Genomic DNA, 27,256 nt, shown 5'->3' with positions numbered 1-27,256 from the left:
TATGAAAGTTATTTGAGTGGTTGATAAGTTAGTCAGTTATTTAACCCCACTTGGGCAATCCTCAACAAGTGTTAAAACCACGGAACAAGCACGCAAAGAACATTTAGATGTACACAATAGAGAGAGGTTCCTTATTCCTAGGACAGAACACGACTGCACCCAAGAGTCAACTATACATAGTTTGAGGTTCACAGTATTTTTAGGTCGACGCTGTTTCGATCCATTATTAACATAAGATCATTATCAGAACTACAGAAATATATGCCCGATTACATAATATGCAAACATTATAAATAAGTGAAAACCTGCAGAGGAAAAGAAGGGAGTATAAAAGGGGAAAGTTAAAGTAATTATCAGGTCTCAGAAACATATTTATCAAGAGCATGTAGAACTAGTCAATCACGCGTTCATGCTGATTGCGTAATTGGGAGTGAGCCATAGTCAATCACGCGTTCATGCTGATTGCGTAATTTGGAGTGAGCCATAATCAATTACATTGTCTATAGTTATTGTGGGAAAACATGCAGAAGCGAGCAGTGCACTGCCATAAGTAATCGCATTTCGGGGGAGGGCTTTTTCAACACGCATTTACAATGCAATGGTTTCGCCTTTGGAATAGTTAGAGCTATTGGCATTGTAAATGACAACATTTGTATTTATGTGTTGGTTTTGAAAACAGATAAATAAATGGCATTGTCATTTACATTGCCATTAGCTTAATCTCTCGCAAATGTGAGACCTATTGTACCCTCCGGACGAGCTATTACATGGACAATAGACACCACTGCCCACTTTTAAGCGTTTTCCACCCACGTCTTCCGCCCTACCTGTTGCCTCCACTCCACTTCAGTGTTGGCTCCTGCCCCACCCTGCCTCCTGCAAGATCCATCCTAGAGCATGACGCTCCTCTGCTGAAGCTTTGTATGGAGGTCAAGGGTCGCGGCTTGCTCCAAAGACAGGCACAGACACCCATGCACAAACACATACAGCGGCACACTGGTAAACCCGGCGCAGACATGGCTGCTCCCTCGGACTCACGCTGTGAATGAAAGCCAAGGGGTGGTTTGGCAGCTCGAGGCGGAGCTTCTGGGCACTTATGATCTCCGTGTATTTCCTGTAAGTAAATGGCACGCACGCACTTACACACACACATCCATCCGTTTCTGCATACACATACACCATGATGTAAGCAGAAACGAAGGAACACCACCCCTTCCTTAACTGGGAATCTCCACAGATTGCAAATTTCAATATTCCTTTTCCTCCACTTTTTCCACATGTCAAAACTCTCCTTGGTTTTTCCCCTTTCCTCGTAAACATAATTATTTAGTGGTGTATTGGCCAAAGTCTCTATTTTCATTTGATATACGTTTAAAGTGGTACAGGTACAAGAAAGAAGGCAGGCCTCTCTCCAAGCGAACCAATACTCTTAAGTAGCAGTCAGAAATCTGGTATAAATAGTAATTCTTCTGCAGCAGCAAGTTTGCTTTCCTCACTTAGCTAACTGCATAAAAATCACACAGTGTATTAACAGTTCCATCAACTCTGACTCCGGCTCCCAACCTTGCCAACCCACCGAACAGGCTCTTCCAAATTGCGCACACACACCTTTTAGCACGCACTCACTCATACAAGCATATATGCATGAACACACACACACAGATAGACATTCACACAGGCATACACATGCTCTCCAGTCCTGCCAGAGACAATTGCACAACATTTGGAGGCTGAGAAACAAAACGTACCTGCTCTGTAATCTGACGGGTAGGTCAGTCCCACGTTCTGGACAACAGACGAGCTTTCACCGAATCAAAAGCCGGAACACAGTGTGAGGTACACCTTATTTCTCTGTTCCGATTTTCTGATAGGATAAGACTACTCACACACCTCAGCAGCAAGCGCTTCCAGTGCCTAGCTTGCCGGACGGCCAAGCCCTCACCCACCTTATAAACATCTCCATTGCTTGTGACATCCTGTCTCGCGTTCACCACTTTCGGACCCTCACACCCCCCCAAACACGCACACCGAAGCACCTATCACCACACAGCATCTCCAATACCTCCCCCCCTTCTTTTAAAGCTCACGTCGAGTCGCCCCCCCTCCCACCTGTCCTTTAAACCCACTGCTGTGCCCTCCAAGTTCCCTCACTTCTGTCATACGCCGCTCCTATCACCCCGTGTCGCAGCGACTAGGAATCCTGCCACCTCTGTTACCCTCACACATCAACGCTCCCATAGGTCTGCGTCTGAGCCAGCTAGCCTCGCCAATAGTCCTAACTCAAGAAAATGCGAAACCTATTGCATTTCCAATGCTTGTTCTTTAAGATAGAACTGGACGATGAAAAACACCAAATACTCCCGAGATTTCTTCTTTGTTTAAAATAATTGGCCATTGCTCTTTCATTATTGGGCATAGTTGAAAAAGAACCGAAATGGCCACCCTCTAACCCTAATTCTACCACTTTGCTGTCTTTCAGTGTTCTCACACTTGGGTAAACCTGTCTCAGTTTAGGTAGCAGTCGATCACCCCTGTAATTAAGCACAGAAATGTCAGTGTAATTAAAAACTAGAAGGTCCCTCTTGATGGAATTCCCTTCAGTGTTCGTATTTGATCTGTAATTGTTTTTTAAGCTTGCCACTAGTCTTGACTAGATTGGTATTTGTAAAAGTGCTTCTGTACCTCATGTGGTGCATGGATAGCCGTCAGCAGACTCTGCTTTATTCCGAGCGCAAATTAAATATACTTTTTCATGCTTGCGTTTTCGGCACATACCTTTCCATTGTTTTTCTTTTAAGCCTGGTTTCTCTACGCCATGTGATCCAAGGCGACAACAATGCAACTGTTCTCAAACATTTTATTTTTCATTTGCACTCCAGCTTTATTTCTCCCTGCGGTTTCCTGCGGAGCCCATATGCCCTATGCCTAAGCTTCAAGTAATGGCTGGTTTGCTGAAGACGCGCTTTTGAGGTTTACTTTCGCAGAGCCTGCATTGCAAATATAAAGCTACCAGCTGCTCAGTCCAGTCCCCTTTTGTGCTGGAAGTCCACCGCTTGCAATAGATTTATAGTGAACTAATCTGCAAACCTTGCTGAGGGCTGACTTTATTGCTGACTGCTGCAAACAAAGTGCTAAGTGGAGCTGCTTCAAGCAACATTGCTGTTGTGGACGAATATCTTTAATCTCAGTGGATATATTTCTTTGGGACCGATATCACTCTACGAGGTGACGTGTCTCCATATTCTGTATGATTTAGCTGCATAAATATCGCCCCCTGTACTGGAGTAAGTTTTTGACAGATCTGTAGCTAAGACTGATCAAGCCTCTGCCGAGTGTTTTCCCCCTCTTTGCGCTACAGTGTCCATTCCTAGTGATTTCGTTTTAACCTCATTTCTGTATTGCATAGCTACAGTGGCGAGGTGAAATCTTGTTTGCTCGCTCTAGTGTCCTGATTTGTTCATGTAAATCCCTCTTAATGCCCAAGCTGAGCAAACGGGATTTCCACCCTTACTCTAAGAGTGAAAAGTGACCTTCGGAAAGTGTAAAACCAACAAGCTAAGAATGAGTTCAGATACCGAACTGGCGCTATCTTTACAAGTTATTGCTGTATCTCACATTCCCGCCCTACATATAAAACAAGCATACCGTGCAAAGCGAAACATTTACATCACGGTGCAGCAACGAGACACACAAAAAAAACGTAAAACAATCAGGGAGACAACATGAGAGGGGGTGCATACCGTGCAAAGCGAAACATTCAGAACACTGGGCAGCAACGAGACAGACAAAGACGTAAAACAAACAGGGAGACAACATAAGACGGGGTACACGAACAAACACGGGGCATGTCGGAACAGTGTTGCACTTACCTTTATCTTGAGGAAAAAGATACCTGAAGCCACAAGCCGTAGACAATCCAAAGAAAATCGGAAATGACCAAAAAAAAACATAAGTAACAAGCATACCGTGCAAAGCAAAACATTCACAACACGGGGCAGCAACGAGACACACAAAGTGGAGAAACAAACAGAAACAAACAATTAAAAAAATTTAAACAAAATGCATCTTACCTGAACGCAAATAAAAACAACACCAATCCGGCTGAAGGCACTCCTGAAAATACGAAAACAACACGGAAAGAAAAAAATAATAAACCCCGCCCACCGCCGCACTGACGTGTCCAAAGGGGCCGGATGAGAAAAATTCTCAGAAACGCCCACGAGTCGCCTCGGAGAATGACAGACTCCTCTGTTTCCCAATGGCTAGCGTCCATTTATGGAGCTAACCAATGGGAAACAGAGGCGGGACGAAACCTCCATACTGTTACAAAAGTTTTCGCCTGCGCGAACCGTTGCTTGCGCAGCTTTTCGCCAGGCGAAACCTAAAAAGGGCCTCGGATTAGAGCGTGTGCCGGAAGTGAATTCAACCACTCATTATGCACTAAAGTAAAGCAGCCAAACTAGGTGTGAGGAGAAGGCGGTTCGTTAGACCAAAAAAAGTGTCAATCCAACTGAATTACTTGGGAATACTCGTAAAAACAGTAAAATCCTCCCCGAAGGCAATATTAGTAATGCCAACACTATGAAGGAAAAAAATGTCGCATGCTCGTAGTGGATCTGGACGAGACCCATTAATGTTAGGAGGCGGAAGAAAATGCAAAATAAGAGGGAGGCGTTCATACTTATCACAGCATAACCTGCTCAGTATACGAAGAGTTCAAATGTCGGCTGGTTAATACAGGAAAATTACCAGATGCACCAATTCAATGTAATTCAGGTAGGAAGAAGGGGGGTCGTGCAGAGTCTATGTGACAAAGACAGTAACCCACTGAGCTATCCACATGAAATTGAGTTTATCTGCGTTTGAAATCTACCAACAGACAACATGATTGCTCTCCTGTACGATCATAATCATAAATCACCAGAGTTATCAGTAATTTTTTTTATTATCGTTGTGCATCATTGGTAGATTCAATGTGAGGGCTAAGGCCCATGCTTGGGTGGGCCAGGCTCATGTTTGGGTGGGCCTGGCCTACCCGGCCCACCCGCTAGAACCCTGGTCCCATAACTTATAAGTAGGTACAAAACATATATTAGATTGCTCTAATTTAGTCTTGATAGAATTTGCGCTTTGGTCAATCTTTGTAGTGGCTCGTAATGTTATATCATATTGTGCTGTGATGGCTGATTGTACAGCACCGTGAGCATCTAGAAGAGGGAAAGGAGAAGAGAGATCAGCAGAGAGGGAGTGAGGAAGAGTCCTGAAAATAGATAGAGCATCCTCAAAGCACTCAGAGTACACCTGTTTGCTGATCTGGAACAGGAACGGGTAGTCTGCTTGGTTAGTCTGAAAGACAGCAGCAGAAGAGGCAAAGCAGGGTAGATGCAGCAATGATGGAGACTGAGAGCCTTAAATTAAGAAGTGGAAAAGGGCAGACAATAGAAATGTAGGAGTGGGCAGAGCGTGAGAAAGGAATCGTGGGTTTAGCACAGGCTAAATATCAGGCTAGAAACTGAGAAATGTAATGAGGGAGAGCAAGAGGCAGAGGAGGTAGATGTGGGGCTACATAAAGTTTCACCCCATTTAACAAGGTCAAGAATTCAGACAAAATTAAAGTCTGGGCTAGTTGATTCAAACAACTTGTAACAAAAACGAGATTTTATTTACCATGGATTCCCCTTTCACTACTATTGTTTGCTTTGCTGGTAGATTAAAGTTTAGCAGTAGTGGGTAGTAAACAGACATCACTGTATGTAAATGACTGTACTTTGAGACACTGAAAGTCAGTATCTACCCTGATGGAGGTGATAGTGAAATATAGACTGATACTGGGATCCAACAAATTCCTGCTGTGCAGTATGATTAAAAAGAGATGGCACAAACTCATTCAAACATATGGCAATATGAAAACATCACACCAAATATAACCAACGTATTTGTAATCCATAGAAGGTGGTTCACTGGTAAGTTATTCATAGATAAGCAATGCACATTTTGTGCTGCTTCTATCCTCTAGTGGGCTCACTGTGCCACTGGATTCTAGCTAGCCTGGCTGATGAGGGGTGATACTCCAAAACCGGTCCCAGGATGCTTGTTTCTGGTCCACGGAGGACCTGGCTTGGCAGTTAGGGCTGGACTGTTCCCATGAGGATCAGGGTCAAGACTGATTTGCATGTGGCTGGGTCTAAACTGGGGTGGCATGGTGAATAAGAACAATGGATTTAACCCAGATCTCTTGACTGGGGTGAGCGTTTAATTTGGGCTGCATTCTGTCCATCATTTGTGTGTCTTTTGCTTTCTCGCCCTAAGTGCGCTGGGTATACCCAGACTTGGGTCCCGCACTCACTGTGCCAATGGTTTCAAGCTATCCTGGATGAAGAGGGGTGATACCCTGAAATGGTCCTGATGTTTGTTTCTGGTCCAGGTAGGACATGGCTAGCAGTTCGGGCTGGACTATTCCCATGAGGAGCAGAGTCAACATTGATTTGCATATGGCTGGGTCTAAACTGGGGTGGCATGGTGAGCATGAGAACAATGGATTCAACCTTGATCTCTTGACAGGGGTGAATGTTTGATTTGTTCTGAATTCGGTCCATCATTTGTGTGTCTTTTACTTTCTCGTGCTAAGAGCGCTGGGTATGCCCAGACTTTGGTCCGGGGCTCACTGTGCCACTGGATTCAAGCTAGCCTGGCTGATGAGGGGTGATACCCCAAAACCGGTCCCAGAGTGCTTGTTTCTGGTCAAGGGAGAACATGGCTTGGCAGTTCGGGCTGGACTGTTCCCATGAGGAGGAAAGTGAGGACGGATTTTCATGTGGCTTGGTCTAAACTGGTGTGGCATGGTGAGCATAGAAACAACGGATTTAACCCAGATCTCTTAACTGGGGCGAATGTTTGATTTGTTACCGTATTCCGTCAATCATTTGTGTCTCTTTTGGTTTCTCGCCCTATGTGCGCCGGGCATGCCCAGACTTAGGTCTTGGGCTCGCTGTACCACTGGATACAAGCTAGCCCGGCTGATGAGGGGTGACACCCCAAAACCGATCCCAGGATGTTTGTTTTTTGGTCCAGGGAGGACCTTGCTTGGCAGTTCGGGCTGGACTTTTCCCATGGGGAGGAAGGTCAAGACTGATTTGCATATGACTGGGTCCAAACTGGAATGGCATGGCGAGCAAAAACACAATGGATTTATCTCATATCTGTGACTGGGGATAAATGTTTGAATTGCCAGCATTCTGTCCATCATCTGTTCTTTTTGCAATTATTTAGATTTAAAAGCAAGGTTTCTCGCCTGCCAAAAACGTACATTTTATAGCTTTCCTGCAGGTATTTAGGTTGAGCCTGGGCAGCGCATGCGCTGCTTTGCGAGGCATTATATATTTGAGTATGGACTTGAAGCCCCCCCCACTCTCCGTCCATATTTGTCATTGTCCTTAAATGCTGACTTCAAATTCGTTAATAGGCTTGTTAGTCCCTCCTTAGTACCACCTTGTCTTCATTTGTAACCTCCCATGAGGACTGACACTTTTACTTCTGTTGTTACGAGGTATGTTTTATTTAGTCTGTAAGCACTACTTTCTTTAATGAGTTTCTCCTACTGCAGGCATCACATGCTTTTCTGCAACATTCAGCTCTCCATGCACGCTTTCACGTTCCAAGCAGCCTGGGAGATTGGCCGACGTTTATTAGAAATGAAATAAGTCTTGCATTTACAAGAGTTGAAGCTATTGGAATTGTAAATGACAATGCCTTTTATTTATGTGTTAATTATCAAAACAGATAAATAAAAGGCATTGTCATTTACAATTCCAATAGCTCAAACTCTTGTAAATGCAAGACCTATTGCATTGCAAATGCTTGCTATGCTCCTGCAGTCACGCTACACATGGTAGGCCTCAAGACATGTTTTACAGGCCAACCATTTGGATGGCAATTCAGGTAATGTAGTCCATAGGAAGCATTTAATTTCCAGGTCCTAGGTACATTTTCTATACCCTTTACTAGGGTTGTATAGGCAAATTAAATATGTCAATCAAGGCTAAACCAACTTAAAATGTTTAAAGGGGACGCACAGGCACTTTACATCGGCAGAAGGTAACAGTGCAGAGTTCTAAGTCCAACAAAAAGACGGTCCAGAAAATGGCAAAAAATGTGGGGTGACCATGCCGAAAAGAGACATTTCCTGTCAGATACATAAGCATACTCGGCTATCACATTGCTAATTTTTTACGAGCTGTTGTCCCGAACTGTGCTGGACCATTTACTGAATTTGTTTATCGAACAAATGTCAAGGAAAAGAGTTATACTTTTTTTTGCAAGGTTAAACCAAAATAGAAGCAGCTCTCTATACTGAAATCTCAAGGCTTCTGTCCATTCCAAATATAAATGAGGATAATTGACATAAAAAATAATTAGATTATATTGAAAGATTATAATCGTTAAAAATATTGTTGAACATAATATCTCATTACAAGGCGCAGTCTTGACAGTGTGATTAGGTATGCTTATGCAGACAACCTCGGAATTAACAGTTTACAGTGATAATTTTGCCTTTATCAAAGGAAATGCAATTTAGGAAAATAATGTATTTAATTAAAAGGTTTGTATCAGCGTAGTCTTTGTAAGTTTTATTTTACTAAAATGATCTCTGAACATTTTTATAGCACTTTTGACATGGGCTAGTAGTGGGTAAACGAAGTGAGTGACTTGCTTCCTACCCTCCTCATTGGCATAGTTTTACATCCGAAGGAAGTGTTGGAGCGATAACAGTTGCTGAAGTGTAGGAGATAGCAGGAAACAACTCTTTGTTGTCAAAAACTTCAAAATAAATATCTTGTGCATTGTTCTCAAAGCTAGCCTTTGAACCCTGACCAGAAGAATTACTCCTTTGCTTGAAGTACATTTCCTACTTTTATGTGTTTGCAAAGAATCGCTAGAGTACCCTTGGAGCTCCACAACCAATGTTTATTTCAAAGAGTAATCTAATGGGTTAAACATGTGGTTGCGGAATTTCCACCAGGTGGAACATTCTGTATCACTAAAAGATGCAGAAATGTACATTTGCATGAGTAACACATTTTCTCGAATGGGAAAATATTTTCCGTCAAGAAATTCCTTCCATGTGCTTATGTTACATCTTTTTTCAAACCCTGGAAAAACATTTTTCTGTCTTTCACAAGAGTAAATTTGGATGAGCTTTTAGTGTGGCAATGTGCCTAAAATTGATTTTAAATCCGCACCTAATTTGCAAGTTTGTGTATGCTTAATTTTGCCAGCTCCCCTCTCTACCTCTCCTCCCATGTCCTCCTTCAATTCCATCCCTAATCCCAACCTTGCCAATGCCTACATTTCATCCTTGTGGCACATTTTTTTAAATTCGTAAGTGCACTTAATGAATTTAAAATTCCACCTATTCGGATTCTGTAAATTAGGAAGCATGTTTTATGTTTCTAAATAATTACATCGAAAACCAATCAAATAGGCTGCCTGTTCAACAGGATTAATTTGTGTGTCTGCATGATATGGAAAAAGAAGGAGAGGATGTTAAGATAGGTCAATAGGTCGATAGGATTTCTTAGTCAGAGCCACTGGATTTATGTGGCAGGGGAGGACCAAAGTATGCCAAAGATTGACTAAGTTATGCAGCATGAAAAGGCACATTTCAGTATTCAGTTCTGCCAAGTATCACGCAACTGACGTGAAACTAACGCATTTCAGTGCAGTGTTCCGTGTCACCGCACTGAAATGTATTGTCACGCATTTTTTTTTTTTTTTATAAATTATTTTTATTGCAGACACAAAGAAAACTACCAGCATAGTATGCATAACTCAGCCGTCCCGGACGCGGGAGAGTCATTATGTAGAACACAGTGTCACACGGCCATTCAGCCCACACCCCGGAGGTCGGGCGGCGTTTGTAGGTTTCGTGCTGAGGGCATACCAGCGGAGCTGGTATTGGCATTTCAAATCAGATTGATCATCTGCTTTTTCTGTTTGAGTTTAGTCCCCATTAACCCCCAACTCCTACCCCCCCCCCCCAACTGTTCAACTGAACTGCCGCCACTGCGACTGTATTGTTCCGAGCCACGTCTTACTCCTTGGACTGCTTTTGAAGCTTATTCTCCGGCTACATATACATACTCATGTGCAACCCTTCAACCCCCGTCCCATCCCCCCCCCACATAACCGCATTCTGTAGCATTTCTAATTCACAACCTGTTCCCAACTTCCCGAGGTACCTCACAGAGGGGTGTACAGTGAATACAGTTCCATTTTCATGACACATTTACGTTTCACTCCTCCCCTTCCCTCCGGTGCACTCCCTCACTGTCCCCCCTCCAAGCCATGATACTGTCTCCACTTGGCCCACACTCTACGGAATTTTTTGGGGCACCCTCTCGCCTTGTATGTCACCCTCTCCGCTGCCATATAGAGGTCTAGCCCCCGTCTCCATTCCTCAATGTCCGGCGATTCTGCGGCCCCCCAATATTTTGCTATGTCTCTTTTGGCAACTACCAACGCTAATACCAAGAAAGTGAGCTGAGGTCGCGGCAGGTCTACCTCATTTGTCATGCCCAATAGGGCCAGCTTAGGCTCCGGCGTAAGTTCCACCCCTAGAACTTCTCCAAGTTCAGTAAAAATGTGTGACCAGTAGGTTTGTATGTTTGTGCACCCCCACATGGTATGGTAGAAGTCCCCTTGCTGTCGGCTGCACCTAAGGCATGCTGGGTCGCTTATTTTCCCCATTTTAAGGAGACGTTCTCTGTCGAAATACGTCCTGTGAAGCACGTTTAATTGAATGAGACGTAGCCTAGATTTGATCGCTACTTCTCGCGGGTGCATGAGGACAATCTCCCAGTCTAGATCTTCCATTACCCCCACTTCTGCTTCCCATATGCCCCTAAGTCTCGTCAAGTCACCCAGCATATTATTCGTCAGGGTTTTGTAAGTGAGGGAAACCGCTTTGCCCACTATATGTTCCTGGAGGAGTCTGCCCTCCAGTGGTGCGTATTCAGGTATTTCCGTAAGTGTGATATTTTGTGCCCTCCAGGCATGTCGCAGCTGCGTGTATTTAAACATTTGTGAATGGTGTAGCCCGAATTCAGTCCGGAGTGCCTGGAATGACTTCAATTCACCCCTGGAGATTACGTCGCCTATGTTTGATATACCAATGTCGTCCCACCGTTGGAAGCCCCTGAGCTTACCGAGTTCTGTCAGCCACTGGCAGTGCCATAACGGTGTTTGTCTGGTGGGTCTTCCTTCCCATCCCGTACGTTTGGTGGCCTGCTGCCAAGCTTTCAGTGTGATTACCGTCGCAGGTAGGAGCGACTTCCTCACTTTACCACCGTACAGATAATACAGTATGTTTTTGGGTGACAATTTATATCTTTCGAGTGCATATGTCGGGTGGTCCGCCGGGACATGAATCCAGTCATTTATCGGAGTCAGGTGTTCCGCCCAGTAGTAGGCCTCTAAATTAGGTAGGGAGATTCCCCCACTATATTGGTGCCGTTGGAGCGTCTGCAGGGCTATCCGCGGTTGCTTTCCCAGCCATAGAAAGGTGCGAAGATCTGCATGTATCTTCTGTATCGTAGTGGTCGGGAGCGGGTAGTATTCATTTTGGAGCGCGTAGAGAAACTTAGGCAGGGTAATCATTTTGTACATCGCCGCCCGGCCCAGAAGCGTGAGCGGCAACCGTTTCCATCTATCCATGTCCTGCACAGCGTCCCCCATGATTCTGTCTATATTTTTGGAGAATGATAGTTTCCTGTCTAGGGTAATATACACTCCCAAGTATTGAAAGCCTGTGGAGGTAGTGACCAGGCGCTCAGGGACGTTTCCCCACTGCTCCCTCCCCTGTGGGTCATAGAGAACCGACTTGTGCCAGTTTATGGTATGGCCTGCTCTTGCCCCAAAGCTGTCCAGTTCCCTAAATAACTCTGGCACTGTTATGTCGGGATTGGTGATGTACAGCAGAACATCGTCGGCATAAAGTGAAATTTTTTCCTGCACGGCTACAGAGGGGTCTAGTGAAAAGCCCTGGATATCCGGGTTCCGTCTTATATTAAGCGCCAAGATTTCGATGGTTAGTGTAAATAGGAGGGGGGACAGCGGGCACCCCTGGCGTGTACCCCTTTCAACTCGGAATTCGCGGGATAGTCTCCCATTCACTCTCACTCGCGCTCTCGGGCCGTGTATAGGAGCTGTATCCAGCCACGCAGTTTTGGTCCGAAGCCAAACCTTTGGAGCACCGCCATGAGGAAGGGCCAGTGCACCGCATCGAACGCTTTTTCTGCGTCGAGTGAGAGGAACCAGTGCGGTTCGCTCCTCCCCTTGACTTCTTGCAACCAGTTGTGAGTGCGCCTGAGGTTTAATTTGGTCGCTCTATCAGGGAGAAACCCCGACTGGTCCATATGGACAAGGTCTGGGATTACCGATCTCATGCGAGTTGCTAAGATCGTCGCTATCACCTTCACTTCCATATTAAGGAGGGAAATGGGGCGGTAGGATGCGCAATCCTCTTTGGGTTTGCCTTCCTTGTATATCGGCACAATGGTGGCCAAAGCGAGGTCCGGTGGCAGCGTCTTCTGCTGATACGATTCAGTAAAGAGGTTTTTAAGGTGGCGTGTCAGGAGATCGGTCGCTTTTTTAAAGAATTCCGCTGGGAAACCGTTAGGGCCTGGCGTCCTGCCCGTTTTTAATTTCGCTATGGCTTCGGATATCTCGTCGAACGTGATGTCCGTTTCCAGCGCCGTGCAGGTGTCAGGAGATAGTGTTGGGATCTCCATCTGTGCCTTATATTGTAACGCCACATCTATGTCCCCCAGGTCTTTGGCTCCGTAAAATCGTTCGTAGTGGGTCGCGAATGCCTCTCCCCATCAGTGCACAGCATACCCCCGTCCTCCGATTTGATTTGTTCCACCCACCGTGCATCCCTTTCCAATTTCCTGGCCTCCCGGAGTATCAAGTCCCTGTCCGCAAAGTTCAGAAAGCGTGCAACACCGGTCTAGGTCTCGCACCTTCAGGGGGTTTTGCCAGCAGTGCCCTATGTGCTCTTTCAACGACGAAGCACGCAGAGAAGCGTGCCGTCGGGAAGGTCGTAGACAGCCACGTGTGGAGGAAGGCCGCCATGTCGTTCCCCTCGATTCCTTCTCTAAATCCCACAAAGCGCAGGTTGTTGCGGCGTGCCCTATTTTCCGCATCATCCACCTTCCACAGGAGTTGTCTGTGTGATGCTTGGAGTTCCACCATGTCCTTTCGGAGCGTGGTGAGTGAGTCTTCCGCCTCCCCAATTCGTGTTTCCGTTTCTGTGACTCTTGCCGACAAGTTCCTGAAGTCTTGTCGCAGGAGGGTGACCTACGACCCCACCTCACCGATTTTGACCTTGAGAGCCGCTCTAGATTCCTGGATGTCTGATCTCGATGCTTGAATAGCTGCTAGCAGTCTACCAGTGTCTATTGGCCCCTCCTGCGCTGTGTTGGGGTTCTCCCTGCCCGGGCGGGAAGTCGCAAAGTTGTCCATTGGGCCTTGTTTCAGGGATTTGGGTATAGTCTCTTTCTTCCCCATGGTTATCTGGTGTGGGTCTGTACTCCTCAGGTGCCGCTGTATTGCTCTCACCTCCGTGCACTGCTCCGTCACGCCCGTTAGTATGTCCACACGGCGTGTATCCGTCACCAGAGCCCTTACAGTGCGCCCGATGCGACCCCACGTCTCAACTCTTCTTCACTCTTTTATATCCCCAGCACCAGAGACGTTTTGCGGAGTGCCGTCGCTGTTCCGCGATGGGCCCACTGCCAAACCTGTCCCAATAGCCCTCAAGTTGTTCTGGGCGCTCTCTGAGAACCTTCCTGCAGGGGGGCACCCCCCAGGGTTGATGGTTGTGGAAATTCGGCTTTCCGAGAAGGTTAGCCCAGGCCGGGATACGACGTCAGGAGAGTATGTGTATCGGGGATCAGTGTGGGTCTCCCGTTGCAGTTTCCCGGCGGCCTCGGTCAGGGGCGTCGTCTTAATCTATTGCCCGCCACTCACTGTTCGCAGAGCCTCACCGCACTCACCGCCGTCGGGGCCACCCTCCTCCAATGTCCGTCAGGGTGGATGTAGGCTTCTTCCTCTTGTCTGGCGCTCAATGCTGGCGTGCCAGCGGGATCCGCCGCCCGTCTCAGCCTCTGACAGGGGCGCTCCACCCAGTCCCCTGGAAAGCCCCGGATCCGTCCCGGGCCCGCTGCCTGCAGTCGCGGGCTTTGTTTACCCCGCCGCCATATTAGTAAAGGGCGGCCGGGTACGTGGAGAGTTAGTGTCCACTTCCTGCTTTGCCGGCTCCCCCAGCGTCTGTGCGGGACCCCCTACGGACCACATGTACCGTCCCTGGCCAGGCCGGGTCCTCCGAGCGACCCCCGAGGTCCGCCGACCAGTCACGCCGCCATCTTGGTTAGGTATGCTCGGGCTCGGGGGGGCTCTCACCACTGTCTCGGGCCCGTCGGGGCTGCCGCCTCAGGGGATCTCGTGCTCCGGACGGGGTCCGCTTCGCGGCGTGCCTGTACCGTCCCGGTGCGGGCTCCTGGTCACCCCGTCCTCCTCATGCCGCCATCTTGATGAGGTGCAGCCGGGTATCGGGGTCGCTCGTACCGGACAATCGGGCTGCCAAACTCACTCCTCCTGCCCCGAGTCCTACCGGTGTCCGCCAATTGACCGTCCTGCTGCCGTAGGCCACTCCAGACTCTTCGATGGTCGTCCGGCTTTAATGCCACGCCGGCGTCGCCATCTTGCTTCCACGGCTCACTCGTTCGTCGGCCAGGCAAACTGCAAATTCTGGGTCCCGATCGCTCCAGTAAGTTTCCTCCAACAGCGCTGCAGTTACTGTAGGCTCATCTGCACTTTGTCGGTTGTTTTTGAGTGTGTGACATCGATTTTACGACGGATTAAGGAGTCGGCGGCCGGGAGCTCCCGAGCTGCACGTCTAGCTCGGCATGCTGCAAGCCACGCCCCTCATTGTCACGCATTTTAATGCCACGGACTGGCATGCACTCTGCTGACAGCACCAGCTGAAACTGGCACGGTAACGCTAGGGTGCTAGCGCCCGCGCCTCTGACACCTGTGTGCCTGCTGCTCAGCTCTCCTCAAACATGCCACGATCGATCGTGCTAAACTAGTGCTACAATGTTACAAACTATCTGCCAGGCCGCCTGCATAAGTGAAATAAAATTCCCGAGGGGGCCTTCCCTCTCAGTCGTTCAGTAACTGTGGCGCCAGCACCGTGTGGGGGAATCAATACCTCATGTCCTTTGCAGAAGGGAAGTAAGGTCTGTCGGAAGCGGCAACCGGGGACTCCACGCGGACTGGAGTTGACTTGGAAGGCTGCGCGCTGTGATGAGTGTGCGGTATTACCCAGCGGCATTGCCGGACCACCATGGAGGGACTGGATACTGCAGCATCGACCTGCAGCACTGACTGTCTCCATCATGGCCGCGTAGCATCAAACCAGCAATACCCTGTGCACTGATCTATGCTACCACCAATCACCCCTCAAAACTTTTGCTTCAGTACACAACCAATCATGCTGGCGAGGCATCGGGCGCTGCGAGGAGATTGCTGCATGTAGTGCTGTGCGGCCGACGATGATCACGTGCGGCTATGTCCACCGCGGCGGCCCCGGCGCTCAGACAGACAGTAGTGCCTGCCAGTGCCACAGTCACTCCACTGTCCGAGACTAGTACAGAAGTTGTTCACAACCGTAAGTACTACTACTACTTACTTTGGTCACTGAGGCAGCCTGCCACTGTGACTGTAGTGTGTCAGTTGTTAGCTTACCTTGTTGCCTTGTCTTAAGTGACCGTGGTGGTGCGTATAGTTTTTGCCAGGGCTCTCAGTGCTCTCTCTCATTCTGCGGGGGGGGTGGGAGGCCCGGGGTCTGTCGTCATGACTCACGCGTCATTCTCAGAGGCCCCTGAGTCCTCTCACCATCCTGCAGATTTTTCAGGCAGAGCGGGTGGGGCCCTGCTACTGGCTCGCAATAAAGTTGTGTAAAGGTCATCAGCCGCCAACGGGATTCAACCTGCAAGCAGTATTAGAATGTGCCTTTTCTAATTTGTTTGACCTCACTCATATAGACTTTACTAGTCAGTGTGATGTTTTTCTGCCGGCCGGGCCGGCAACACACTGACTGGCACAGATGTGTTGACTAACTTGAGGCGAGCTCCTCTGCTCAAACAAGAGGGAGCACAAGGGTTAGTGCCCTTTCCTTTCTGGTGCTCTTCAGCAGTTTAAAAAACTTACTTGGCGTTTCTTATTGCTCAAATGGCTGTAATTTTCTGCTATTTAGAAGTTTCCCTTGTCTTAATTGCATGATTTTTAATCGCGAGAAAGTGTCACTCATAGTCGTTGAAATGTCACTCATAAATTCACTGAAATTATGAAAATGTCACACACTCAATTTGAAACCTTGGCAGCTATGAGTATTAGTTCATTATTTTTTATTTTTACCCATTGTAACACTGACTAGGTAAAGATTTCTCTTCATTAGTACTAGTTTAGAAACCAGATACACCAATAAGCACCTGAAAGATGCCCAGCCAACCTTTGTGAAGAGGCTTCCACTGCACTGGAACACACGTTGCAGCGTTTTTTGTAACTTCTGACCCGTTTGATATAGAAGTAAATGTGTTGTTGTTAAAATCTGCAGATTATGCAGCAGATGATGAAGTAGCAAATGTGATAATTGTGTGTAAAAAGCCACAACCGCAGAATCACATCACTCCAGTGGTTTGGATTTTACAAGTGGCTGCAGCATATTTGCTCCCTTTATTTCCCTCTAGTCATTTTGCCCCTTAAACATTTACATATTAACTGACATTCTTTTTGTGGGCAATTCACTTTTCATTTCTACAAGACCCCTGTGAAATTTAACTGAAACTCTTTTTTTGCTTGAAAAGCCTTAAGAGAGGTTCGCTCCTCCAAAAAGAGTTCTGCAGTCAACAACATATATTTAAAAAATATTTTTTAGAGGTTGCTCTACAGGACAGATTGTGTCTCGCTTTTTCAGGGACATTGGCAGCCGCATAACATTTATCTGACTGAAAGATGTCCAGAACCCCTTCCATCTGGACACGGCTGATACATTCCAGGCTTCTACTGAGTTCTGCTCTGCTGCTGTCAAGTGGACTAATGCTCATTTTGAACAGCTAGGCTTGTGCGGGGTTTGTTTGTACTTGGAGCAAGGTCACCCGAGCTGAATTCTTTCCACGTGCCAGCCTTTATAATGAAAAACACATTTTTGTGTATAGTTTCAACAGTTTAATATGAACGTTTAGATAAGTGCTAGTCTGCTGCACATCCAAATAAATATGCTCCAGCTATTGCTAGCTTTTCACAGAGATGTTTACTCAAGTGCCTGGACATGCTTGATGGTTGCGAGGGATGAATCTAAATTCCTCTATGTGCTTCCATTATTCAAGCACCGTCTGCATTAATTCAGTGCCGAAAGGTGTCATGTGCACAGTGGAAGCACCCATGCCCAGGTAAGATTGATGTGCTGTGACCATGATGGCACCGGTGCCTATTGGCATAGCAAATGAAAATATTTTTGAACATCCGTACTTCATGTTGTTACGTTGGTAGTGAGATAGCTTTATATATGTCATTTTGCAATCTGATTCTCATAGCTTTTAACAGTCAGAAAGGGGAGAGTGTATGTCCTGGCAGAACAGGCATCTGTAATGTAATGTCGAGTATACTGAGTGACCTGTGAGAGGCATGACCTCTTATATGTCTAACATGCCATAAAAAACACCTTAACGGGAATGCTTAGGTTGAGACGTACAGTGTGGTATCTCAGTAGGCCTACCCCCGCGAGGCCTCAATGCAGTGTGCAAATAAGCCCTGGTGGACACCTGTCCCGCCATGGGTTGTGTACAACTAGTGTTGCGCCTGCTGGGTGGCACACCACATCTCTTCTCTTTTTACTTTGGTTCCTTACTGTCCACTTTATCAGGTATCCCTCCCCTTCTCTTGGGTGTGTCGTTCCTGACCTCCAGGAGCCAGACATGGCACTCACAAAGTCTTTCAGTCTTTGATTTGGCTTTGACCAGAGATGATATCGATTACATAATGGGCTTGTTCTTTCTCAGCTTCTTCGTGAAATTGCTACTTGGGTGGTGATCTGACCACTTTCTTAGATTGTCCAGGGAGGGTCTCTTCCCCTGGTGGTGAAGCAGTATATTTTTTATGCCCTTCTGCATAGTGATCAGTGTTCCTTTTATGGACATCATCACCTATGTCCCTTTCTCATTGTGGTGCAGACCTTCCATAGTGGGTACCAGTCTTTTAGTACTACTGGGTGTCCATGGCTCAGTACTCTTTGCCCTCCTTTGTTGATTGGGGTGTACATTGAGACTGTTCAGCTGCAACTTGAGCACTGCCGGGATAGTGTCCTTCACAGCTTGGCCAAACATAACTGTCTCAGGAGAGCAGTGAGTCACACAGAGTGGGGTGTTTCTGTAAGTAGTTAAAAGCATATGGAATGCCCACTCCAAGTCTTCACCCTCATCATCTCCAATCCACAGTGCTTTAAGTGTTCTCATGAGCCTTTCCACGTTCTTGTTGGCTTGAGGCCACCGACGTGTAATATAGCGGTGATGCACATTTAGATTGCGCAGAAAAGTTTGGGAATCATGCCCTTGAAAGGGACCTCACGATGACCAAGCAAGTCAACGCAGTCTCGTCCTCATGCTTCAACACCCTGCGCATGCTCCGAAAGATCTTCCGGTGGATCCCCACCGAAACCAGGAAGACAGTCACCGAGGCCCTCGTCACCAGCCGACTGGACTACGGAAATGCCCTGTACGCAGGAACCACAGCCAAACTCCAGAAACGACTGCAACGCATACAGAACGCCTCCGCTAGACTCATCCTCAACATCCCTCGCCACAGCCACATATCTACCCACCTAAGAAACCTGCACTGGCTCCCCGTCAGCAAGAGGATCACGTTCAGGCTGCTCACCCATACACACAAAGCGCTCCACAACACGGGCCCCGAATACCTTAACAACCGCCTCTCGTTCTACAATCCCACCCGCCAGCTCCGCTCCACCAGCCTCGCCCTCGCCACCGTCCCTCGGATTCGCAGAACCACCACCGGAGGAAGATCGTTCTCCTACCTGGCGGCCAAGACATGGAACTCCCTCCCCGCACACCTTCGACTGACCCATGACCATCTCACCTTCAGGAAACATCTCAAGAACTGGCTGTTCGAGCAGTAGCGGCACCCCCCCCCCCCCCCCCCCCCCTCAGTGCCTTGAGACCCTTACGGGTGAGTAGCGCGCTTTACAAATTGATTGATTGATTGATTGATTGAGTGGTGTACCATTGGCAGTCCTTTGTTCGGTTGGCAATCCTACTTTGGAAAATATTTTTTGTAGTTTGGGATTGACATGTTCAAATGCTGCGGTCTCCACGAGTTCCACAACAGGGATTCAGCAGTAGGTGTCTATGGCAACTATCACTTTTCTCCCATCTGGAAAGTTTCCAAAATCTGTGCTCATGTGGGCCCAGGAGTTTTACTGGGTGGTTGGCTGATGATTGGAATGGACCATTCTGATTCACTGTCTAATTGGCATGCTTGGCACCCTTTGATCTGGTCTTCTATGTATTGGTTCATACCTGGAACCACCAACTTTTCTCATGTACAAGCTTTGGTTTTGGTGATGCCCTTGTGTCCCTTGTGAGCGAGTACTTCAACTGCCTTGTGCATGGTTTGGGGGATGACGATCTACCGACCACTAAAGACAAGTCCTTTATTGTGGTGCTGAGCTCAGACCTGGCCCTCCACAGCAGTGTTAGTCTTCCTACATTTTTTTGTCATACTTCTGCAGTAGACGAAGATGGATCTTTCACTTATTTAGCCTTAGTGCTTCACAGGTATAATAAATAACCATATTTTGCCTGGTGTGCAAAAGATTTTTGCTCAATCTGTTTTTGCTGGCTGCCGAACTCTGCACCTTACTTCTGCAAACCAGTAGTAAAGTGCCTGTGTTCCCTCTTTTATCAATGTTGAATTGGCATATTTTACTTAGTTATAAGTCCTTTGTATATGGCACAAAGTGTGCCCAGATTTTGTAGGTTAAATGTCACTGGTGAACTGCAGCACCTGTTGTCCTTCTACTTCATTGGCAGTGTAAAGCATGACTTCAGGCTTACCATTGCAGTCTGACTGGAGCAATTTAATAACTTCAAATCGACCTGTCAAAATGAATCCGTTTGGCTCGTGTAAACCTTACTTTTCAATATTAATAAATCACCCCTAAGTAGGCCTTATAGCACATTAGGCTGGGTGAATGGTATTTACAAGTAGGATATGTAGAATGTTAATACTAAACATGTTCTTAAAAGTCAAATTCACTAATGAGACTGTATTGTTAATAAATGGAAAGGAAAGGGTACTTTTTGAAAGTTACCCTTTCCCTGCCTAAATCCCCTGGAGGCTAATTTGCATTAGTCTCCAGCTGCAGCTGTCAGAGTGTAGAAGCCTGAATGGAGTGTGAAAACCGCTCCCAGAGCATAGATCTGTGTCTGGGTGTTGAGAGCTGTTTCTGATCTTCTGGCAGGGTGACCATTTGAGCAGTGCTCAGGAGCTTAATTTACTTCAAAGGGGCCATCCCTGGTGCCCGCTGTCTGCCTCTGCTGGGGTGAGTCCAGACCACCAAAGTCTGTTTCTAAGATCCTATAATCCCTGGCCCCGAAGGACGGGACATACTCTCTGATGTACCCATGGCAAAGAAGTAGACTCCAAGGATCATAAGACCGGCCTTCTGTTCAAGATACAGGAGCACTACAAGTGGCTAGCTGTCCAGGTCCAGCAGGACCTGCCCTGGAGCCAGTTGTTGGCCTCTGCTGGGGTGAGTCCTGACTCCCAAATCTGGTCCTGTGGTCCTAGAACTCCTTGCTGTGTTTGGCTGGACTCCCACCCCTGAAAACCAGAAAACGTTTGGCCTCCAAAGACCTGCCAAATTGATCCGACTGTGGTGTGTTATCACCGGGCTAGAAATTCAGGTTTCTCCCTCTCTGATCTTTCTCACAGCAGCAAATCCGATTAAGCGGGATCTTGCTGAAAAGGTATCCTGCCTTCTAATGCCCTCTCTGTCTGCAGCCAGCAGCCTTGCACCTCTGGAATAATCCAAGCTCCAAAAAAGAGAATATATGTGAATGAAGAAATGTCGACTGAGTGTAGGCACCAAAAGTATCCCCCTGGAGAAGGACCTTCCATGACCACGAAATGCATATTTTTTCCACTGGGAGCTTTCCTGGCAAAAACCCATAGTTTCACCGGAATGTCATCAGATGACTATCTGAGATTATAGAGTTCTCATTGGTTACAGTCTGCTGCCCTGCCCTGTTGAAGATTTTGGAATTCCATTTTTGAGCCTAAGTCCTAAGGTAAATAGTACGACTGGATCAAACCTGGTCTTTGTATCCGTCCCATGCTCTATTGTGGTCTGCCCCAAATTGTGCCAAGGTTCCAGTCTGCTGTGACTCCCATTGGTGCACAATGCTTTTTTGCACTTTTTATTTTCAAATATAAAAAATTCATATATCCAGTTCCCCTTATTGATTTTTGTTTGTTTAATTTATTAAAATATACTTATTTTCCTAAATTGATTTGGTATTTTTCTAATGTTGTGTTTTGAATTTATTATTGTTTAGGTACTGCATAAATACTTTACAAATTGCCCTAAGTTATGCCTGTCTGCTCTGTGCCACAGCTACCGGGGGGGTTGAACTTTGGGTTATTAGTCGAGGGGTAAACACCCACCTAAGTAATAATCACAATCCTTGTCATGGTGGACCACAAAGGTCACTAAATAAACCTATGTCTTACAGTGGCCCATAAATATTTTGTTCCGGTGACATACCTAAAAGTTAGCGACTCCATGTGTTGAGGTGTGTGTCTCTATTAATATCAGCCTCCTGTGAAAAGTGCACCTCCTGTGGGCCTTTCCTTTTAATTCTTCTTTGTTTCATCCCCTTCTTTTTTCTGACGAGAATATGTGATTTGGAAACCACTTTAGGAGTGATGTGAACTTAAAAAATTACAAAAACTAGGATTTTCTTTCTCCAGTAGGCTCTACTTCCCTCTGTTTTGGGGTACTCTAAGGCAGAAGTGTTAGCCCGGTATTTATTGATTTATCAGGGTTATAAATACTTTTGGATTGTTTTTTATTGGTTATGATGAGTACTTAAGCAATGGACTTCCTCCTTGAACAAGTAAATTTTTTCTCTAATTGAAAATGTTAATCTTACCACTTTTATTTTTTCATTACTCATCTTCGTATCCCCTGTGTGGTGCTTTGACTACAGCATAACCAACTTCAAGGCTTAGTTGGTCATTTCTCTTCCAGGTTAAACTTAGTAAATTACTGGTTAAGACCACCACAAGATCTTACAAATGCGATTGTTTAGCTAGCAGTTTGATTGTGGAGAAAAATGATACTGTCCATGCTATTCATATTAGGGGAAATGGGATGGCCGTATGAAGCCAAAATATGGATAGAGCCTTCCAGATCAGGGGTGGACTCTTCTCTCCACCAATATTCTTTTACATATGGGGGTTAAGTAATTTTTCTTTTTTAATGAAGGAACATCCCAGAATCAAATTTCTGGGGGACCGAGTCTTGGGTCAATCCACACCTCATAAATCTTAAGATTGAAGGTCAGGGAGAACCCTGACCCACATTCTCCTCGGGTGTTAAGGACAAGTTGGGCGATATAATTTCATCCAGTTGTGCTTGCCTTCTCTAGAAGCAGTCAAAATGTATTTTAAGGATTTCTTTCAATTGGCATCCCCTCCCCTTTTTTAGCCTCCATGTCCTTTGGGCACAATATTGGAGGAAACTGTTTTAATGGAGGAGGTGGAGAAATAATCAATGATGAGGAATGTCTGTTGTCTTAAAATTCACTTTGATGGTAATTTAGCAGACATAACTATTTATCTACAATTGCTTCACTATGGATTCACAAACATATATATAAATAAATAACATTAATTTAAAGTACAACACTTGAAAGTCTGAGTTTATTTAATGCATGTTTAATCTACATATACTTCCTTCCTTTATGCATCTATATACCTTCCATATACTTATAGATCTATATATTTATTACTTTTCTTCTAATTCAGCATATCCAATGCACTACCCTTTTTTCACCCTATACAACTCTCAATATATCCTCTACCTCAACTCTCTGACTCATTTCAAACCTCTTTCTACTACTTTTTCCAATGCACTACCTTATTTCTCACCCTATACCTCTATCAATATATCCTCTACCTCCACTCTCTCATTCATCCCAAACCCCATTCCACTACTATGGTTCCCAAAATAATAACCCTTTTTAGGTTTCGTAACCTGGCGAGGGGCGAAGCCACTCCCAGATCGAAATCTGTTGTTTCTAATAGTGAGGTTAGGACAGCCTCTGTTTCCAATTGGCTAGCTCCATAAATGGAGGCTAGCCATTGGGAGGCAGAGGCTGTCAATCGCGTTTTCTCTCGAAAACGCGATTCGGGGGCGTTTCTGGTGCTTTTTTTAAGCCCCGCCCCTTTGTCCCGGGCCGCGCTGCGATTGGCTGCCGGCCCGGGACACCCCCGTGACGTCATTCCCGGGCCGCGCTGTGATTGGCTGCCGGCCGGGAAACCCCCGTGACGTCAGCCAATCACAGCGCGGCCCGGGACCTGACTTGTTCCCTTTGATCTCACTTATAACCAATGTTGACACGTATGCTGGCTCTAGATCGCATTCTTCTATCGCCGTCCTTAAAGGGGTAATTGTCTAATGAAAGGCTCAGCTGAATAATTAGTTTAAAGTTCAGAAACGTCAACAGACCAGATTTCAAAGACGTGTCCTTGAAAGTGTCCATCTGTCATTTTGTAACTCTCAAAACAAATCACGTTGTTAAATACATTGCGTGAAATAAAATGATTAATTGCCTCTTTCTGCATTAAACGAGTAACAACTCTCGCCTTGAAAAGTTCTCACTTAACCTAGTTAACTTCGTCACCTCCTTTGAACAGAAAGCCCACCCTGTTATTTGTTTGTAAGTTTGCTCTCGTAAACATGTTGTCTGCTCAGGGTCGCTGGCAGGTGGTTACCCCCACCGCGTACACAGCCCTAAGCTTGAACAATACTTTACTGGCCCGTGTTTTGGGGATTCACCTTTGATTGGATGAGATGTTACTAGGCTGTGTACCAGCCTAAGGTGCCGGCCATTCAGAGCACAGAAACAAAAAAAGGACGAGCGTGGGAGCAAGCGCTCTTACGTCAACGGTAAGCAAACAAAAAGGACATCTTCAAATGTTTTAGATGTAATTAAAGCAGCCTAAAAAAACTGCATCTTGTCAGCAATGAAAGGACTTAGCACCTCAAAACCACGTTTGGCTCCAAAAATAGAGCTAGAACGAGTACGTCCTGGCTTAATTAACAAATAAAAAGAGTAACACAGTATTCAGGCAAAAACACGTGTATATATATTGCAAAATACTGCTTAGTATATTATGTTGAAAAATATACGAGTGATAATGGAAAACCTTGCTTTAATTCAGACATTATAATCATTAAGGGAGCACAGTGTTAGACTTACACAATTCCAAGGTGGCGGGAAACGGATTGCGTGATGAAAGGCCCGTTTTGAAAAATATGTTGCTCTTAAAATACGGTGGCTCGTAAGGGGAGGACTCTGACAGAAAACGAGCTCCCCCTACTGGATCTCCAGCATTCAACGGACGCCTCGGATGGCTCCTGTGCGCGGCACGGGCTCCCCCGGGTGGCTGGCTGCGGCTATACAGTCAGGCTGGACCCGGCCCCCTGTACACAGAGAGATGCTCCCGCAGCCGCAGCTCCCGCGGCCCCCCGAGCCTGGGCCGCCCCCCGGGGGCAGCCTGGGAACACTGAGCAACGCCCAGCTCCGGGAACTGCTGGGAGACGAGCGGAGGTTGCAGAGAATCGTGCGGCTTAGCGGGCAGGTGAGGGGGAGGGGCGCAGGGGAGGCGGGCAGCTAAGAGGGGGCAGCAGGGGTAAGCTAGGATGGGGCATAGAAGGAGGGCAAGAGATGGGTCTGGAGAGAGCTTGTGGGGCCATGATGAGAAGCTAGTTCATAGCAGTAGGGGGCAGATGGAAGAAGAGAAGAGGGAATATCATATGAGATGGGCAAAAGAGGGAACCTGGGGCAGGGGGGACGGGAATGGGATGCAGGCAGGCAGGAGGAGCTTGAGGCAGACACAGGTGGGGTAGGAGAAGGGCAACTAAGGGGAATGGTGGGCAGAAGGCCGAGAGTGGGTCAACAGAGTAGAGGCGGGAGAGGTTGCTAAGAGAGGGCAAGAGATGATCCATCCTTAGTGGGAAGCATAGGATGAGCAACAGAAGGGCCTACTTGCTGAGCACCGTGAGTGGGGCAAGAGAATGCACTTGAGCAACAGGCTTCATGGGCACAGTAGGGGGCAGGGGATGAACCTTAGCCAGAGGAAGTAGTAGGGGCAACAAGGGGGCCTAGAATGGGGAGAGATACGATGTTGCACAAGTGGATGTAGAGAAAGGGATTGAGAGAAAGGGAAAGACATGGAAAGGGTCAGCCTGGCTATACGAGAGAGAATTAAATGGGGGTTTGAGAGGACACGTGGAGAGCATATGAGGGAAGCACAGGACTAGGGCAAGCTAGGGCAACAGGTGGTAGGTAGCATCTAAGGAGAGGGCACAGGACAGGGGAGATAATGAGTTGTGATTTTGTAAACGGGAGGGAATTTGTGATATGACGTTGTATGGGGGCAACAACACCATTTTTGTTCGGATGTAAATGTATACAGATTTCTTACAGGCAACATCTGTCCTGACGTTTGAATGCAACCCAATTACAGCACAGCTATGCAGCTTATATCATGTTGTGTGAATATGACTTTATTACAACACAGCCTGGGTTCTTGAATCGGGGTGTGTTTGAATATACATATTGTACAACTCCGAGGGGACCTCGTGTATTATAGGAAGGTGAATGTTACTAGCCGCACCCATTCAGCTGGGTGTATAGAACCATCTTTCAGCACAGGCAGAATGCATCTGGCTGAGAATGCAACTGTTTTACAACACAACCAGGCAGCTTCCATCCAGTTGTTTTTGAATATTGCTCGTTTAATTGAGCACGCAGGTAACATTCATCAACGTGTGTGTATAACTGTATTACAGTATAATACTGTAAAATTAATCAAAGTGTGTAACTGTATTAAAGTACATACTGTAAAATTCAGTATGTGAATGTAAGTATTACAGCATTGGTAGCATCAAAAATAAGGTGTGGAAATATAATTGCATTACAGGGCAGGCTATCTGGTTTGTATCTTTTAATGTATTACAGCACAAGCAGGCACCTTACATCCTGGATATACTAATTCTGAAACATTGCAGGCTGGCCATACTATTCTGGTATATGAACATGACAAAAGTATCAAAAAGGCATGCAGCTTCTGTAGTAGCATGGGAATTTATACCTTTATTACCACACTGGCATGCAAACTTCCATTCAGTTTGCATGAACAAGTTTATGTAGCACAACAGTTGACAGCATCTGTTATCACTGTAACTTGGTTACAACACAGGAAGCAACTATGTTGCTATGGGAATAAAACTGTTTTCTGGGCCATCAGCATTTCTCAAGGTGTATTTAAATATACCTATGTCACAGAACAGTCTGGCTGCACTATTCGTGGTGTATGAATATTGCTGAACAGAACATGTCTTTCCCAGTGAGTAGAAATATAACTACAATACAGCACAGATGCATTGTATTAATCGAAGGTATATGTTCGAATATAATGACATTACAGCATTGACGTGTCAATTTAAATGTGTTTGTGCATTCATATGTAATTATTCACAGTTTTTGTAATACTGAATGGTACTTTTTGGATGCCTCCGAACACTCCAGGTGGATCATAGGATGAGTAATATTGACAAAAGGTAGCCAAGACTGCATACATTTAGTCGGGGATTATGATGTTTGGGAGGCCTGACTGCCATGACTACTGGAAGTACTCTTTTTTTTTATATCACAGATGTGTTTTGGGAGGTTTGGTCAACAAACAAAGTTCATCGTTGGCCTTGCCCTTTCTTCTTTTAGTGTGCAAGTAGCTAGGGCAGGTCTTAATGGACTCATTGTCATATGAGTTGGGTTGTTAATTAAGCACGATGTAGAGGTGTGCGCCGTAGCTAGATTAATTTCAG

At 46.3% G+C, this 27,256-nt stretch overlaps 1 protein-coding gene across 3 annotated transcripts in view; it reads left to right on the top strand.

Annotated features, from left to right (window-relative positions):
* The window catches only part of SHROOM2 (shroom family member 2), a 904,672-nt gene that overhangs the window by 274,159 nt on the left and 603,257 nt on the right, over positions 1-27,256 (top strand). The window contains exon 1 of one of the 3 annotated variants that reach the window (XM_078657592.1): positions 24,737-25,008. The exons of 1 other annotated variant lie outside the window; for it this stretch is intronic. In XM_078657592.1, the coding sequence (XP_078513718.1) occupies positions 24,778-25,008 (231 nt within the window). In that variant the 5' untranslated portion in view covers positions 24,737-24,777. Of the gene's footprint in view, positions 1-24,736; positions 25,009-27,256 lie in introns of those variants that run through there. One more of the 3 variants, XM_078657589.1, reaches the window with a different exon arrangement.

Source organism: Lissotriton helveticus, chromosome 8 (assembly GCF_964261635.1).
Source record: "Lissotriton helveticus chromosome 8, aLisHel1.1, whole genome shotgun sequence".
NCBI classification, from domain to species: Eukaryota; Metazoa; Chordata; class Amphibia; order Caudata; family Salamandridae; genus Lissotriton; species Lissotriton helveticus.
This window is presented reverse-complemented; position numbering and strand designations above follow the sequence as displayed.